At 37.6% G+C, this 18,279-nt stretch overlaps 2 protein-coding genes across 16 annotated transcripts in view; one reads left to right on the forward strand and one right to left on the reverse strand.

Moving 5' to 3' along the window:
• Positions 1-68: 68 nt before the first annotated feature.
• On the reverse strand, positions 69-5,582 carry dkk3a (dickkopf WNT signaling pathway inhibitor 3a). Its single transcript, XM_057335588.1, has 7 exons — positions 5,357-5,582; positions 4,723-4,848; positions 4,385-4,462; positions 3,446-3,538; positions 1,354-1,501; positions 1,067-1,223; positions 69-302 (listed from the first exon to the last, which is right to left on the reverse strand). Exons 1-7 carry the CDS (start codon positions 5,546-5,548, stop codon positions 215-217), a joined length of 882 nt encoding a protein of 293 aa, XP_057191571.1. The 5' UTR covers positions 5,549-5,582; the 3' UTR covers positions 69-214.
• Positions 5,583-7,170: 1,588 nt separating this feature from the next.
• mical2a (microtubule associated monooxygenase, calponin and LIM domain containing 2a) overlaps positions 7,171-18,279 on the forward strand; it is a 41,274-nt gene continuing 30,165 nt past the window's right edge. For all 15 annotated transcript variants that reach the window (XR_008963053.1, XM_057335016.1, XM_057335033.1 and 12 more), the window contains exons 1-2: positions 7,171-7,316; positions 16,553-16,913. Coding sequence is in view for 14 of the 15 variants with exons in the window: in XM_057335016.1 (XP_057190999.1) it covers positions 16,653-16,913 (261 nt within the window). In the remaining variant the exon portion in view is untranslated. The remainder of the gene's footprint in view (positions 7,317-16,552; positions 16,914-18,279) is intronic.

The raw sequence follows: 18,279 nt of genomic DNA on the forward strand, positions 1-18,279 counted from the left end.
TTAGCTGTCTGCTGTATTCTTCGTAAATGTTTCTTTTGCACAGAACCCACAGCGGATTGCAGCACTTAAGGCCTTCTGCGGCATTTTATTATTTCGCTCACAGCTGTGTTGAGTTGGTTTGGATGATTATGGTAGAGCGTCCTGCAAGGCTTTTGAGGGCAATGATGAAGCATACGTGTTTGTCAGAAGCTCTTTCATCTCGGGCTGATTCTCACTAGAAAATGTAGTCGACCTCCGAGTACAGCGTGTCGGCGAGATTCTCCTCGCTGAAGTTCTGAGATTTCAGGCACAAAGCACCTCGCCTGAAAGAAAGAGAGTTAAAGAGCACCATCATTAAAGTGAGAATAACAACAGGCTGATTGACGCATCAATTATACCGACAATTCAGTCTGTTTTCGGGGTGAATTCAAGAAGAGTAAAAGCTGTATACCTACTACAATTTAAAGGTTTATGGTCACTTAATCCATGTTTTAGAATAATGGTCAACTTGTCAAAGCTATTGAATAATACAAATGTGACTCTGATATGTAATTAAAAAAATCAACAATGTAAATTTTACATTACTATTATATATTTATTAGACACTTTTATTTAAAGTGATTTACAAAAGTGCTAAAATACAAAATTTAAACAATTGTTATAGATATACATGCGGGAGGGGAGGTATAAAGAGCATCAAGTGTTCACAAAAAACGATGTTCAAAGAAATGCTGAAAGTGAGTAAACGGGGACGTTAGTTTGCTTTTAAGAGTGATTTTGGCATCCCCAAAGTTGTCACCCACCTAGAAGTTACATGTTCCATGTTTTTTCAAGCTTCTTGAGGGAGCCTATCACCCCGAGATGCTTTTTAGCTTTTTAGATGCTAAATAGTTTTACAGGACTTCCCATTAACTCTTAATTCTTCTATATTTTACCCACGTCTTCTATTTTTTAAATAGGCCTAAATGCACAATTATATCTTTTGCGTGTGCCGTGTGCGCACATATAATATTTGGATGGGAACAACAGGTTGCAGTACATGTCATTAAAAGTGAACAGCCTGGCAGAGAGTCAGTTGTGAATTTACCCTTGATGTTGGCACTGCAGGTCTCCAGCACAAGGGCAGTGTTTTTGAGGACCATCCCCCTCCATATCCCATGACACCAGATCCATCAGGTGATTGGCTGTAATGATGCAGCGCTCACGCTCTATTGGCTTAGAACTGCACACGGGGGATAGCAGGGCTAATATAAAATTGAGAATAAGTCAATTATTAATTGCAGGTCATGTTAGCAATTTGCATAGTGCACCACAAAAATGATCTATTTCCTAACTGAATTCAATTGGATTTATGTATTTTGAATGTGGTGGTACCCTTATGGACGGCACAGCAGAATTCCTCTTTACAGTCACTCTGATATTTACAGATGGTGCCTGCCTCTCCTTTTGTGCTGTTTTGTGTGCACTGACCCCATACGCACAACTGTTCTGCTGCACAACATTCTTCATCTTTGGAACATGTCTGAAGAGGATACAGTATATTCAGTGGCAATAACAGCTATAGTAAATATTTTATAGGTTTATTTCAATAACAAATCAGCATGTTTATGAATCAAATAAATCATTAATTCACAGTTTTTCCTACAGTGAAACATCTACAGAGGATGCTGCTACCTGGATGTTGGGTAAGCTTTGCAAATATGAACAATTTTCAGGTTGGATCAAATATTCAGTTACTAATATTAAGCGGTCAAACTAATGATCACATTCAGTACAAAGTCATCCTGTATTTTGAATGGTTGTTAGCGTGCTGCTATGTGGTTGCTAGGGTTTGTATATGGTTGCTAGAGTATTGCCTACTGGCCAAAAACTAGTCTCAAAATCTAAGATTAGAAGCATAAAAGTAGTCATAGCCATAAAATGCGAAAAATAGGTCGTGTGTGTTTAACGATGGAAAAAATAGATTTTATTTATTCGATATTATTATTTTTCTCAAAAATACAGAAAGTTGTCATCCTAAACATTTGATTTCAATCTTTGACATGGCCTTACTCAGTCAATATTTTCACACAGGCCATTCTCATGAATTGCGTATAAATAATACGCGCGTTGCATTATTGTGAAATACGTACGCCAAAGTTTGATTTTGCGTGCATAAATACACCTATTTTTGCGTGCATATGATACGCCAATTTAGCGCGCGTGCATATTAACCGGCAATTTGTCTTATTAACCTGTCCCCTAACCCAAACCCTAAACCTAATGTTAGCGCGCGTGCATATTATAACCTCTACCCTAACCCTAAACCTAACAGTATTATTTTAATTGTTGCAGTCTCTTCATGTACGTTTCAAAATGGCTGCTCTCCAGCGAGTTGGCGTATTTATGCACGCAAAATCGAACTTTGGCGTACGTATTTCACGATAATGCAACAGCGTGTTATTTATACGCAATTCATGAGACCGGGTTGTTTCACAGTATGTTCTTAACATACATACAGGTAGGATGATTTTATTTAGATGGGTTGCCACATCAATGTTCTTAGCGCAAATGGTGGGAAACAATGCACAACGAATAGTTAAAGGTTCAGTGTGTAATTTTTGGAGGATCTTTTCACAGAAATGCAATATAATATACATAGCTGTGTCTTCAGGGGTGTACAAAGACCTTACATAATGAAGTGTTATGTTTTTATTACCTTAGAATGAGCTATTTCTATCTACATACACCGCCATTCTCCTTGCATGGAATTCACCGTGTTGTTTCTACAGTAGCCCTAAACAGACAAACTGCTCTACAGAGCGTGTTTCGTAAATATGTTATCTCCTTCAGCAAAGAAGTGAAAACGTGACGATATCTTAGTGCTGTGTCCACCGCCGTAGTGCTTTGAAAGGGAGGGGTGGAGTGAGCTGTTCGTTGCAATTTGCAACCTCACCACTAGATGCTGCTAAATTTTATACACTGGACCTTTAAGATTAGGGATTTGTTCAAAGCTTTTGCTAGCATTAATGCACCGTTTCAGTGCACAAACACTGAGAAACTGATCTAATACATGGCGTTGTTTCAAACAAAACAGTTTAGTCAGTGTGCCTTCGAGCGGCTTTTATCTCTGCAAGAGTGCTACACGTCTCCTTTCTCCCCAGCTTCCTAGAGGTGAGGTCTCCTCAGTGTGTGCTTTTCAGGGCAAGATAAGCTCCTCATATTTAGCAATCTGTGCTCTTTATGAAAGTAAAATTGTTTTAGAGAACCACATTCCAAGTTCTGCAATGCAGTCAAAATGCAGGCTCGGTTGCATCATATTGTTGGGAAGCCGCATGGTTGGGTGCTATTTTTAGCACTATGTTTAGAAGTAAACTGAATGGAAATATGGACTAACCTGAACACTCGAGATTCAATAAGCAAACTAGACCTTTTGCTGTAATGGACATGGCGGCATGCCGAGTCAGTGAAATTTGAAGCTTCTTACCGCATCAAGCTGTTTGCAGGGCAGACACTTTGACTTGCGCGTTTCATACAGACAGAACTGGCCATTCTCACAGTCTTCCTCTATGACACACTCCTGAAAAACCAATTACAACAAACCCTCAAGCTTTTCTCCTCTAAAGGTAGATTTTTTTTATTAGACAAGGAGAAAAGCATGACTTGTGTCGAACCTGCTGCCACATTGTCAGGGGGTTGCTATGTGGTTGCTTAAGTGTTCTGGTTGGTTGTTAGAATGTTGCAGGTGTTTCCTTTCTTTTTCAAGTAAAAAAAAACATCCACAAGATGTTTAGATATGGTAACTAAAACCATTTTGTTTAGTTAAAAAATAAGATACTCAAGCTACACTGTGATTTGATGTATGAACAATTGGAAAGCACCAGTATTAAAACAAACCTTCAACCAGAAAGATGTGGAAAAGATCAGATTTGAACATTTTTTACTTTATAAGGTGTAACCTGACCTCACAGGAAAACGTAACTCTTTTACGAGGCGCCTCCAAATGCAATGCACATTTCATACACCAATATAGTGGTATATGTTTTAAAAATATAAAATGTTCCCAATAGGCCCCCCTCTCTACCTGTGAGTTAAAACAACATTCAGAGGATTTTAGGAGGATATGAGACTGTCACATGATCTCACAAGATATGTCTATACTAACAGTGACCCTCAAGCATGGCTCAAGCTAAAATATAGGACAAAAAGCTTCTTATTCTGTAATTCCAAAGCAAACATTACATTTCATTCCTTCTTTCATCCCTACTGTATTTATTTAACATTAAAATAGTATGTGTAAGAACGAGTCCCAGCAGGTAGATGAAATATAAATAAATGTTATTGAAAGGCAAAGAGTGTGATACACTTGATGTGTCGCTTAGTTTACAGTAACTCGGTGTAAAAGAATGAAAGACAGGTAGCTTACATGATCAATGTTGTTTGTTTTATTGCTGTACAGTGTCCCTTTGGAAATGGTCATCTCATCAGTTGCGTTATCTTTCGTCTGGAAGCAAAAACACAGAAATGCATTGACCTGAGACTGTTATAGACCAATGCTATTCATGTTATCCTGCAACTTACATTTCAGAGAAAACAAAAAATTGGGTATAAGATATATAACCTATTTGGATATTAATCAATTATCATTTTCATGATTTGTGTGTGTATGTGATAACTAAAAAATTAAGGAAAATTAAGCTTAAAATTCATAACAGTGTATCGTAACAAAATCATAATAGAATGATGGTCTCGGATCCATCCCACCTTATTGGTCGTCTCAGCAAAATAAGAGGATCGATTTCCAGCAGAGAATTCTGTACTACTTTCGTTTTGGAGGTTTGAGGAGATGTTATGTTGATAGCTTCCTGACTTTGCAGCCTCGTTCTCCACCTGAGAAACAAAATGAGAGAAATCAGCATCTCTTATTGTGAAACTCACAAACCTGCTCTGAAAAAAACAGACTGTCAAAGTTGTTATCCTCTGACCTATTTACTTTCATTAATGTGACCTATTTTTTCAATGGGTTTCTTACACCTTTGGCCCAGTTCATTTTCAAGCAGTGGTTAAACATTTTTTGAATGACATTATTTAAATAGAGTATAATTAATCATTATAAAAAGAGAGCAATGATTTAGTTTTATAGTATAGAACAAATCATTTATTCACATGTTAAAACATTTTTAGTTTACCTGACTGTATTGCAAATTTGTATTAAGAGGGAACTAGATTATGAGGTTTTATAGCCCATGTTATGTTGCAAGTTAATATTAAGAAAATATTAAAGAAAAACCTAGCCCAGAACTTATAATGAGGTGGTTTTATTCAAACTAAGCGCTATTAGTTAGAATAAAAGTTCCGAACAATAAGACGTTTGTGGGTTATATAAAAACCAGAATACCTGATGCACTGCATCCTCCAATTTCTGCTGCGTGTCCTCCATCAGTTTTTCCACCTCTTTATCGTTCAGCGTCGTCTGTCCTTGGAACATATTTGTCTCCATATTCGTAATGATGTCCATTTCTGTTTTCGAGGTTTCGGGGATAATTCCGTTAACGATTCCCAAACACAGACAAAACGTCAGCAGAAACATGTTTGTTGCGCTGCTGATGCTGGATGAAGGCGGGTGTATTACGTCAGTGCATCAGAAGAGCTCCAGCTGCGCCAGGCGGGGCGCCATTCATACAAAAGTATAATTCTCGCTCTATTACGCGTCACTATTAACAGTTGTTCAGTATATGCGAAACATATTTTTCATTTAATAATTAATTTATCATTTATAGTTAAGCAATTTTGGAAAATTAACTTCTATTCTTTTATAACTTTTCTAGTAGGTATTTCGTGTTCCGTTTTCCTTATTATTTGCGCTAGACTAACCGATATGTTTTTAGATGCGAGGTCTTCTTATGTGTCGTTTATTTGATGGCTGTGACATATTCACATATTCATAACGCATTTTATTAATCAAAAGTTTTGATGCAGTTTTATAAACTCAACACATTACTACAAATGTTTTTTTAATTGCTGTAGAAATCTATAGCGCCACTAGCGATACACTGCGGAACTGCATAAATAAATAAACAAACAAACGCGTATTCAGTATTTCATGCAGTGTGATTTTTCAACAAACATAATCGTGAACGGCAGCGCTTTGTAGTAAAACGCATAGTAAAAAAGTCTTACAACTACACTGTAAAAAGATGAATCTAAGCAACATAAGTGCTCAAAATAATTAAAGCAAGTTCAACTTTGAGTAGCAATTCAGCACTAGTCACGCTTTATAATAGTGAGTTGAAATGACTTGTACAGCCAAGTTTGAACAGCAGTAGGCCTATTTTATTGTGTGGCTGACTCTCTGAGATTTTTGTGTAAAAGCAGACCCTCAACAAAACACCACAGAAAAAAAGCAAATTTAGCAGTCTTAACCAACTCTCGTAAAAATATCCAGACGCAGACAACCGCTATATGTTTATTAGATTAAATTGAACATTGCGTTGTAAATCCACGGGGTGGAGCCATTGTGCCACAGAATCGCTGTGATCTGTCGACCTGGAGCTCAACAAACTTCCAAGAGGTTCTTATGATATTATGTAAATTTCACGACTTCGGCAATAAGTTAAATCAGACATGAAAATAAACCAAAACACCTAAAAATCGATGATTGAAAAATGATTGGTTATTAATATAATAAACATATATTTTTTGTACATGTCTCTAGAATATTTTATTGGGTAGGAAATTGTGGTGGGGACCTTCAAATGGTGTGTACAACAGGGGCCTTTGAAGTAAAAAGGTTGATATTCACTTCACAAGCTGGACTATGAGTCTACAAAATCTTACATTTAGTCAAGGGTACAGGGATCGTGATAGATCGCTTATACTCTTGGTTCATGGTTCAATCCCCTGACCATAATGTACAGTATGTTATGTCATGTCATGTCATGTATGATAATAGCATATCACCTGTTGCATTGTCCTGCAAGAAATAAACCTGTCAGCTACCTAAAGAGCATCATTCATTATAGCTGCAGTCTGTCAGCAAATATTTGACAACCCTTTGGTGAGCGATTTCATATGGGCTATAAAAACAGTGATTAGGCTACTTCATGTGAATGTTGGTTCCACCTCTAAAAACGCACAGCCAATGGGAAAGCCTACATCGCATGGGCTTGGACGTCAATTATAGCTTCTAAAAATGAGCATCATGGCCAGAGTAAACGTTCACACACTGTTGGCAGAAGGCAATAGTCTGAGCAGATCGGACGCACGCGCTTTAGTGTAGTACAATCACTGACTGAAAGCGCGCGCTTGTTTCGACTCCCTGACGTCTGCCGTGCGCTTAATCCTGTACGAACATACAGGTAAGTAGCTATAAACAATTTTAAATAGTCATTTGTAGCTGTAGTTTGTATTTATGTCGATTGTGCTCTTTAAACGGATTATCGTTTATTGTATCGCTCTTGGTGTCGCGCAAATGTCAAGTCTCGAGACAGGTTGTTTCGGTTTAAGTTACGTCACCAACACTAAAAACGCTCCAGTTTTATAATATTGTTATTGTAAAATGTATTTTAAGATACTATCTTATAAATGAGTGCCCTAACCAACATTTTCAGGTTAATTAAGCTGGGTTTAGGGACTGCTCGACTTTTCGTTTAGTTATTTGACAGATGTGTAGTTGACATATAAAGCAGTGTATTCGGTCGGCTTTAATAGAAACATTGTTTTTCGCATGTTGAATTTTTATAAAGGAAAGATCAGGTAAAATCCTACTTAAATCCTATAACCCTACAATCTTAAATTATGTTACGGTAACGTTTTACAATGAGGTCTTATTCATTAACGTTATTAATGCATTAGGTAACATTAAATAACAATAAGCAACGTATTTTCAAAGCATTTTCTGATCTTTTTATGTGAATACAAATAGAGTTGATCTTTTGTTACTGTTAGGTCATGAATAGCCTAATATAAGCAGATAGTTTTGAAATGTATCAGTGAATGTTGAAATTACTGTAACATCAACTAGGATGAATAAATTCTTAAGAAGTATTTTTTATTCTTCGTAGCTACATGTGAGTTTACATTATCCCAACTACATGTCGCAACCGGCGAGCTCAGTTATTCTTCCTGAGATCAGTGATTAACTGCCTTAATCTGACACACATTTCCAGTTCATAATTGACATTTAAACATCAAGTAATAAAATGTTTAATTAAAGCATTATAGTTGATTTACACATCAAAGAAGCGGAAATATTTGGCATAATTCGAACAGCCTTTTTCTATACAGAAGTGCAGTTACTAGAAGAGGAAGCTGGTTCTTCTTTTCTGCGATCTGTTTGTTTGTTTGACCCTTTTTTAATGACATTGTTAATCATTGTTTTGTATTCGATGATATTGTTATTAACGGTGCAGTTATACAGAATGCTTTCAGTACTTAACTTACGGTATACAAAAACACGGCGATGTGAACACAGATAAAGAGAAAGGTTGCATGATTATTATTTTTTAATACCATTGCATGCATGCGTGACACATGCTGCAAGCTCTTTTTAGATGAAGAAACAGAGAGAGCAGATGAAGGAAGGGAGCGAGATGAATGACCAGTTGTTCTCAGTATGAGAAAGATAATACTTCCTTTAATGTTTCTTTAAGGAATCAGAGGCTTGTTCTTTAACCTGCACTTGAACTTGAGAAGTTTAGTGTGGAAGGACTGTGGTCTTGTCCCTCGGGGATGTGGGTCTGGTGTGTTACTCCAGTGGAAGGCAGAAACATTCAACACCACTTAATTTTCATACAAATTCTTCTTTGTTGTAATCTCACAGAAATGTATTGGAATATTATCCTGAAGGTGGAAATACAGCTTTACATGACACATTTTCACCTTTTGGACTTTAAACACAGCATTGTTTACACTGATTTTGAACTTTGCTTTTGGAAGATGACATACAGAAAAATGGTGATGTTCCAACCCCAGAACATCTCCGTATTACCTTTCTTGAAGTTTGTATATATAGTAAAACGCATTATAAAGTGGTCAGCCACAACAAGGGTATGAACTGCAATATATTATAACATAACTTCAGTTAAAATGATTTATAATAAGATATAATGCGTGACATTATTTATTATTAACAATAGACTACTTTTACAGTTTACAATATATATAAGCTTGCAGTAAAGGGTTACAGGTTGCTTTATACTGTTTTATGATGTGATTCACAAAAACAGTGATATCTTCCTGTGAAGATGAGCAATAGTGCCTGTCTTCATCTCTTTCTTACAAGCAGATGATTCACAGTTTGTTTCATTGCGTATTGCACAATGCAAACCTGTTGAATCATCTCTGCAGCTACTTTTTGGACACAATCCTAATTTGCCATCCGCATAAAAGTCAGCACTGCGAAACTTTGATAAACGTTCATCACTCCTAAAGTTTTTATTCAAAACAGCTTTCCGTGTGCTCGGCTGGAATGTTCGGCTGCTCTCGCTCAGTGCCGTTGGCCGCTGGACACAGTAGCGTTGCAGCGCTCTGAGGATGCAGTTTAGATCAGAGGCTGTTAAGTGCAGTTTGCCAGTCTTGTGTTCTGCACGCTCTGTACTCTTATACCCTCATTTGTCAGGGGTTAGTCCATGTGTTACTGTTAAATGAAGAATTTTGCCTGAGCTCATTGCCATGTTGATATAAGCACAGAGATTGTAATACCGAAGAAAGAATGTCTTTTGGCAAGACATGAAAACGACTGGATTGTATGTAAATCTCAATGTTGAGCATCTGTTATAGTTGAACATTTGTTTTTAGACTCGATTTGTTTAAATGCTTTCCAAAGACGTGCCTTTATTTGGTGTTCGCAAAAGTGTGGCAGTTGGTCAGTGTTGGTGTTGGCTGAGCATTACAATGACTTTGTCATGTGCAACACCGTGTCTACACCGGACGCGACCGACACGACAAAAGACTTTTGAAACGCATTAGAACCCATTATAATTTACAATTGTCCACACCGGTCGCGTCCGGTGTTTTAGACACGGTGCTAGGGTTTGATTTGGCCTTGATGAAAACTGTCATAGACTGAAGAAGAGAGCCATATCAAGAGATCACTTTAGATGTCATTTTGACTCAAACGAGACAATAGTTACATACGCGAAGAGTATGAAGGAGTGGAGTGTTAATTTGGATTGTATAGTAAAATAATCTGGATTTGGGTAAATTTGAGAAATATTTGAATTCATATTGAGATCTTCAATAATATTGACTCTTGATCGCAGATTTGGCAAATCTGAGCTCAGTTTGACATGATTGAGTCTTCTGAAACTAATAGAGACATATTTGAGTCTCATATCTGACACTAGCAAAAGTTTCCATTTGCTCTCCATTTAATCTCACTGATGTCTAGCAGAAACAGTTGAGATATTAAAGAGATCTCATCTGTGCTTTTTCTTTCTTACGGGAACCACTCAACACCCCAGACTTTCAGAACATAAACATTTAGTAATGAATGTAAACTAAGTGTTGTTGAATTGAAGAAGCAGCCATGACAAAAATGTCCAGTTTTATTCAGCTCTTCTGACGTCAGTAAAGATCTTGTTTAATAGTCAGTTGCAGAACCTCTCAATGTGTGATTAACAGCGCAACTAACTGGTTGCTCCGTCTCAGTTTGTAATTAGTGGTTTTCACCAGAGCTCAGTTTAATCACAAGATTAGTGTTCAGAAACCGATACAGAGAGGAGCCTGAAGCCGGATTGTGCTAACCGTGCAGCCAGACGTACCAAATAATCTGCCATCCTTGAATCGAAGCAACTCAATGAGCTCATCATCAGTTAACACCGTATAGTGTTTTAAGACATCACACTCAACACAATATTTGGTCTCCTTGACAACAGGACCAATAACATCTCAAGCTTTAGACTGTACGTAGCTGTGTTTTTCTTTTGTGCATGAGACCTGTGAACTTTTCATTTCCCCTGTAAAGGCACTTTTCCATGAGTTCATTGCGTCCTGTGCATGAGATTTGTAAAGGGATGCCAGGTGATCGAATATGTGCCAGTCTTTTCCGATTTAAGAAAATGTCATGTGTGTGCAAGTGTTTAAAATGATGGAAATCAGAATTGAAACTGTTTTCTTTGTTCACCTGTCTACTTTATTGGGAATTATAGCATTTCATCATGATCCATTGTTACAACGAAAAAACATTGTCTATTTTTATTTTTTTGTATTTCATCCCTCCGCGGATCAGTGTTTTGTAGTTGTGGGTTACAGGTCATCCGCATATCCATGTGTTTTCTCCTGGAATATGAGACCTGTCTATTCTGAGCCTGTCCGTTCCGATATCAATTCTTCTGCACCACTATTTCTGCACTGCTGTAATGCAAGTTGATCCTCAGTGGCCATTACTGGAGACACTAATGTCTATAGCACCTCTCATTTTAATGTCCTGTCCTGACTGTGGACATGCATTTGGTTCAGACATTTATTAGGTGCTACCTCACAAGCTATAATGTGGCTGCCATTATTATAACATCCTCCAAATGACCTCAGATGTCACTCTGAAATGTCATGAATTATAATAACTGTAATGGTTAATAATGATAATATAGATGAACGTGATGAACAGGCATTACAGTATTGCCTATGCAGTAAACTTTAAAAATGATACAGTCATTTTTGTTAGTTACCTTCACTAACATTTAACAGGTGGCTCCATAAAAGAACAAGACTCGTTAAAACGTTTATTTCTTGTATAATCATCCCTGCAAATAGTTATTCTCCAGAGTGCTCTGCGAAACTTACACGAGTGTCCTAAGATAAATATCCCTCCTGTGCAGGGTCAAACAGTCTAGATGTGTCCGCAGCTGCACCGTCTCCCACTTTCACTTCTGTGTGAATGAATGATTTTCTCTTCACGAGACCGATGCCCTTCACTGAGACCACTTAGATAACACATTGTTTGTACTTCTGTCCAAGACAACTTCCTTTTGTTTTGGCAGTCGTTCATGAACCACATTTCTGAGTGTATGAGTAAAGTGTGCTAGCTGCGCTGGGGAAAGGTTAGGCCCGTGAGGGATTCTGGGAAATATTGTTTTCTGAGATTGCCATCCAGCTATCAAGCGTAATGACTGCTTTTTTAGATGGGGGTTCCTTCCTGGTTTTCTTTGTCGGAGGTGGTAATTAACGCTTCCAGCTTTCGCTGTGTTTGCTCACCGACATCGGCTTCCTTTGTTTGGTCTGATAGCTGGAAGTTCTCTGCAGCAACAACAGCACGTTGCACGCTCCGTGCGTGGGATCTGTTTTTCTTGCGGCCAGACTGTGGACTGTATCCTCTAAAAAACACATTAAAGGTTCACATGCTAATGAAGGGGTGTGGACTTAAGTGCTGACTTGAGTTTGAATTCAGCATACTGGGTTGATGGTTTTACTATAGTAACCATAGTTTGACCATGATATTTGTAGATAATCAGCGCTAATACAAATAGCAGTCAAAACAATGGTTACTGCACTTCAATAATAATAATAAAACCAAAAAAAAAAATATTCCATTAATAGTTCTTTCCAGAAAGGCACATTTTAACAGATCAGAAATGATAAACCAACCCAATTTCCAGAAAGAAATCAGACCAGGGCTAGTTATTTCATCCATCTCCTGCCATTTACAGTATATGAGAAATATGAATCAGATGGTAACTAAACGTATTGCGTTGGTGTGCCATCTGAGTCTAATGTAGTCTTCTTGACTACAAGCAGTGCTTTGTAGGATATTTGACATCCCTGGAAATCCCATCATGCTGTAAAAGTCACAGTTAGTGTTATTTTTATAACAGCACTGTCACAGTAATTCCCTGTAATTTCTTTTTGCCGTGTGTGCAAGTGTGCACCGATTTTCCTGGTGTTTTGTGGGTTAGACCCGTCTGCCCGCAATGGCTCTTTCCATTCTGTCAGATGGTGAAGTCATGGTATGTAAGTCAGCACAATGCAAAGAGTAAATGAGGAGGACAGTGCGCTGCCTCTCACTGCCCCTGAGCAATGCTTCTGCAGACGGATCTAATAGCTGCTCTCCTCCATCTGTGACGCTTAACGTGCCAGCCTCTCTTAGTTATAGTTATTGACACATTTTAATTTTAGCCTTCCAAGCAGACGTGTTTAAAGAACGCATATAGTTGTTTTGGGTTTAGATGCAGTAATTGCTGTTATGGTGCAATAGTTGTGATGGTTCAACACGAGCATTTCTCTAAAAAAATTATTCAGATGAAAGTTTTAGTCCTTTACGGAATGCCGTACTATTCTTATTCTTTCTGCAGCGTGTCCAATGTATGCACATCATTTGCATGCGTACAGATGACCGAGTACGTTTTCCAGAACTTGCAGCAAACAGCAAAAACAATAGTTGCAATGTTTACATTGCATGATGTTTATTCTTTCACATACTTTTATTTTTTTCAAAAAAAGAATAGGCAGTGTACAGTATAGTATTATATTCTGAACAGCTTCACTAAAAAATGGTCAGAAGGAAAGCATTGCACCAATTGATATGCCCATAATCTGATGGCTTTGAGGAAACAAGGCCTTTATCAAAAAAATCTTTATCCATTCATAAACTTATATTCCTTTCATGATTGCTTAAAAGGAAATGGAAGGATTTAAAGTGTTTGTGTCCCATTTTTGTTCAGTAGGCGTCCGGAGAGGTGCCTGTGCAGAGCCGTCTCACCGTTCATGTAAATAAGAGGTTTGGTGTAATGCAGAAGTATGTCAGGCGCCGGGCTGATGGAATGCAGTGCATGTGAATGTGTTGGCTGTTCTGACTCCAGAGGGAGTTCATCAACACCCACATGACAAGAGCTGACACATCTCCTCTCTTAGGACACCACCAGCAAAACACTTCTCGAAAAACACCAGCAGCACTGGCCTGCATCTTAAATGTCTCCCCTCACTGTTCAAGTTCAACAGTTTTTCACACAGAATTAATGATATGCACTAGAGCTGCACTACTGTGTGTAGTGGAATGATCAATGTCTTGCAGCTTTGCATAACGCAGTGGTTTGCAATAACTGATTTTATTATTTCAATAAGTTATGTACAGTATTAAGTTTTAGGTGGATGCTGATGGCAGATTGATTGTTACGCCAAAGTTAATGCCTATGTGTGTGCTTGAGCGTGCACCTGGTTTGATGTGTGCAAAATAATCAACGATCAGAAAGAATGTGAAACATGTTGGTTTGGCTATACAATATTTCGTTTTTGAATATATTTTAATATAGGTCAACTTGACCTCACAAATTGAAAGCATTTTTGTTTAGAAAATGTGACCCTGGACCCCAAGCCAGTCTTAAGTTGCACAGGGATACTTGTAGCAATAGCCAACAATACATTGTATGGGTCAAAATGATCGACTTTTCTTTTATGCCAAAAATCATTAGGATATTAAGTAAAGATCGTGTTCCATGAAGATATTTTGAAGATATTTTTCTTATCTTAAATATAGCAAAACCTATTTTTGTGAGTGGATGCTGCAAAGTCGCAAACAAAAATGGCCGGAACCACCCACTCAAGTTTGGTATCTGGGTGTGTCTCAGTCAGCTCCCTTGTTTAGTAGATAGGGCACTGATCGGTGAGTCTACATTGCACAATCCTTCCAGAGCACTCTAACGTTTGTTCCCTAAAAATTCCCACAATGCAACGCAAAAATCAGGGAACGTTGATGTTGACGTTAACTTTTACTTGACAACAAATTGAATCAGTTGTGTATTAGGCCTACTTTCCAAATGTGCTTTACTTAAATGTGATTCCTTTTTGAACATTTTAAATATTATAAATATTTAAACATTGTGAATGTTATGAAATATTCACAGACCGGATGATGTACACGATAACAACAAAAGCTTCAATGATAAAAACTCGAGCTTCTAAGTGGTGTTAGGTTCATTCATGAAAGTGTGTTTATACTGTTTGATGTCTCTTTAAAGCATGTTTATTATTTTGAGGAAGTGAAGGGGCTTTGAAATCTTATAGGGAAGTTCACTGACAACACACACCAACTGCACTTGTTGCCAGGGCAGCGATGTGTCCCCAAATGCCTGAAAAAAGTCATCCTTGTCCTGTTTCATGGTCCAACAAGGCTGAAAGCCGCAAGACAAACTGTTTTTATTGCTTTTCTATGCGTGCATGATTTCTAAATATGCATGACTGGCAGCTTTGTTAAAGGGGTCATATGACGCGGCTAAAACAATATTATTGTTTGTTTTAGATGTAACACAATGTGTATACACCATTTAAAGTTTAAAAAACGTTGTATTTTCCACATACCGTACATGCATGTTTGTATCTCCTCTTTGCCCCGCCTCTCTGAAACGCGCTGATTTTTTACAAAGCTCATCGCTCTGAAAAGCGATGTGTGCTGTGATTGGCCAGTTCAGTGCGTAGTGATTGGTCAAATACTGCAAGCATTTCACGGAAATGTAACGCCTCTTACCATATTAGGAACATCAGCTTCCAAAGCAATTGTACTGACAGACGATACAATGAGATTTACAATTACGCCCACCTTAACTACGTGTAGATTTGGGCGGTCTTAATCAAATCATGTTACGAAGTTACGTAGATTCGCCGGGGTGTGGTTACACGAGGCGTTTCAGGCAAGTCTGGGTGAGCATTCGCTTTTAGATAGAATACATCTTTTGTTCCCACACTTTCATTTGTGAAATTTTACGTGTCTAATACATGCACGGGCAACTTATAACACACCAAAAACACAGAAAAACACGTACTTCCGCCATATGACCCCTTTAAAACGGCTGCTATCTCTGGTAAAGAGCGAACATGCTGTAGAGGACTGAATGCATTTGACATCAAACTGTTCATACTTCGACATTTATGACTTGATATTTCATCTTCTGTTTTAATGTGTTGTTAATGTAGATGGACTTTTTATTGGATTTGATTGCGAACATAAGAAGGAACAGATTTGTGCCCTACTGCCTTAAGCAATAGTATTATACAATACGTCAGCCTATAAAATAGTCTTGTTTAATTTCAGCTCTATAAACTTAGTATTGTTTAGCTGAGATTTATTTGTTGCCTATTTCCCATTTTGTAGATCATTGCATTCAACACATGACATCACATCATAATTAGCGGTGCTTGCTAAAGGCAACATAACTTTTCCTATTGCTCATAGTTAGCATTAGGGATTTGGACAAGCCTCAAAGCCTTGGTATTAAACTTTGGCACATCATTTATCCTGCATGTAATTTTTGCTGCGGAGATGAATAATGCTTCAAATTATGTGGCATATTATGGAGAGGTGCGCTATTGCTTTTCTAAGCAATGTTTTCCTGACAGACAATAATATAACCCTCCCATTTACCTCCATTGAAGGGTGCTTAAGCCATATTTTGCACACCCTGGCAACACAATAAAAAACAGCCATTAAATATAAACATCCTAAAACGAAATCTAGCACAGGTGTTCTTTTTGGATTGGGCCAGTAAGCAACCACATAGCAATATGTTAAAAACACTCAGAGCACTTTGGCAGCATGATGGCGAATTTTGCACCACCCACACTTTCCTCAGAAAGATCTAAAAGAAATGTCTTGTTGTCTTTTCAGATTTGGCATGAGTGAGGAGACCAGATTGTGGATGTAGCTGTTCAGCGTCGTGGAGAAAAGGAGCAAGCTCGGATTCAGCAAAGCATCCACAGGACAGACGATGGGTGACACAGAAGATGAGAAGAACCAGGCAGGACGGCTCTTTGAGAACTTTGTCCAGGCCTCTGACTGTAAAAGCACCCTTCAGGCCTTTAATATTTTATGCGGTTACCTGGAGCTCGACCCTCAGGAGCACAGCACCTTCTACAGCAGTCTGAAGACCGCAGTGACATGCTGGAAGGCCAAAGCGCTTTGGAGCAAACTAGATAAGAAAGCCAGCCACAAAGAATACAAAAAAGGCAAAGCCTGTGAGGGCACCAAGGTAAGCTTGTCATAATCTGTACAAAATGAGATCTTTATAAAGTAAACATTTATACAGATCCTGTATTATTCACTGAAATGTTTGTCCTGATTCTTGGGGTATGACATCATTATGTATGACCTTAGTGGCAGATGTTGTTGGTTAGACCAGTTCTCTGTGATTTTAGGGGCAACTTGGTTCAGTTCTGTTTCGCTATATGAGCTCAGACCTTCATGTTAAGCTTGGTTTGTATTATATTTGTGTATACAACAGAACAGTCGTAACATCCAAGTTTTGTTGCTTGTTTTTATAGATTTCATAAACACACACACACGCATGCATGCACAGGGCACAAATAGGAATAAAAACACACTTAAAGGAATAGTGTACATAAAGGTTCTCTCATATGTATGACTTCCTCTCTTAAGTTAAAAACATAAAAATAATGTAATATTAAAATGCCTTCATGTTGTCTTCATATTTGGGACCCAACATGTTGAAGCCCAAAAAGCATCTACAGTACATCCACCGTTAAAGTAATCCAAATGAATCTGGATTACTTCAATGATATGTGCTTTTTTGAAGCTTCAACATGTTGGGTATAAAATGAATAATTATTTATATAAATTCACTTTTTTGGGTATAAATTTGTTTGTTCAACTGAAGAAAACACAATGCATATACATCTGGAATGACATGAGGGAGAGTAAATTATGAGAGATTTTTAACCTTACCATGAAAAGAAATCTAGTTTTTACCAAAGGTTTTTACTAACAGCACAGATATCAACATTTGGTGGTTCAAATACCAATGTGAAGTCCCTCTTCAAGTTTTTAAAGCATTTGTTTTATTTTTAGTGCATGATTTTCCATAGTCTAGTAAGTGCCATTTTCAGAATTGTCACATCCATAACGGGACATATTCTTTATAAATGGGCACATAAAAATATAAATAAAATAACTATTTTTTTGTTCTATGAAGATGCATCCCTTCTCCATTTGTTGGGTATAATTGCTTCAGGTTTGTGCATTTTAATTCACAGAAATCCTACAAAGTTTGTTGTCTCACAAAAATGTGTCCTTTTTTGTCACATCCATAACGCATGTTTATTTCCCTTAGGAAATAGAATATTTAAAATAGAATATTTGTTCATAGACTGACAATTTTCTTATGTTTAGACTCTATCAAGAGGGGTTTAGTAAAATATAAACAGATGGTTCAGTATATTGGTAAAAAATACATTCCCTGGGCGTTTTAATGTCACATCCATAACGCAAAATGTCACATCCATAACGCTGGAATTGCCCAAATGCTGTTCATACAGAAGAATAGCACATTTTTCAAGCAAAAAATTCACGTCTTTCTGAGGTTGAATGTGCCAGTGTAA

Source organism: Triplophysa rosa, linkage group LG1 (genome assembly GCF_024868665.1).
Source record: "Triplophysa rosa linkage group LG1, Trosa_1v2, whole genome shotgun sequence".
Taxonomy (NCBI): domain Eukaryota; kingdom Metazoa; phylum Chordata; class Actinopteri; order Cypriniformes; family Nemacheilidae; genus Triplophysa; species Triplophysa rosa.

Coding starts and splice junctions, on each gene's coding strand:
- dkk3a (XM_057335588.1), bottom strand. CDS start 5,548: ATGTTTCTGCTGACGTTTTGTCTGTGTTTGGGAATCGTTAACGGAATT. Junction 1,502..3,445: donor CCTGCAAACAGCTTGATGCG/GTAAGAAGCTTC, acceptor TATCCTCTTCAG/ACATGTTCCAAAGATGAAGA. Junction 1,224..1,353: donor CTGCTGTGCCGTCCATAAGG/GTACCACCACAT, acceptor ATTTTATATTAG/CCCTGCTATCCCCCGTGTGC.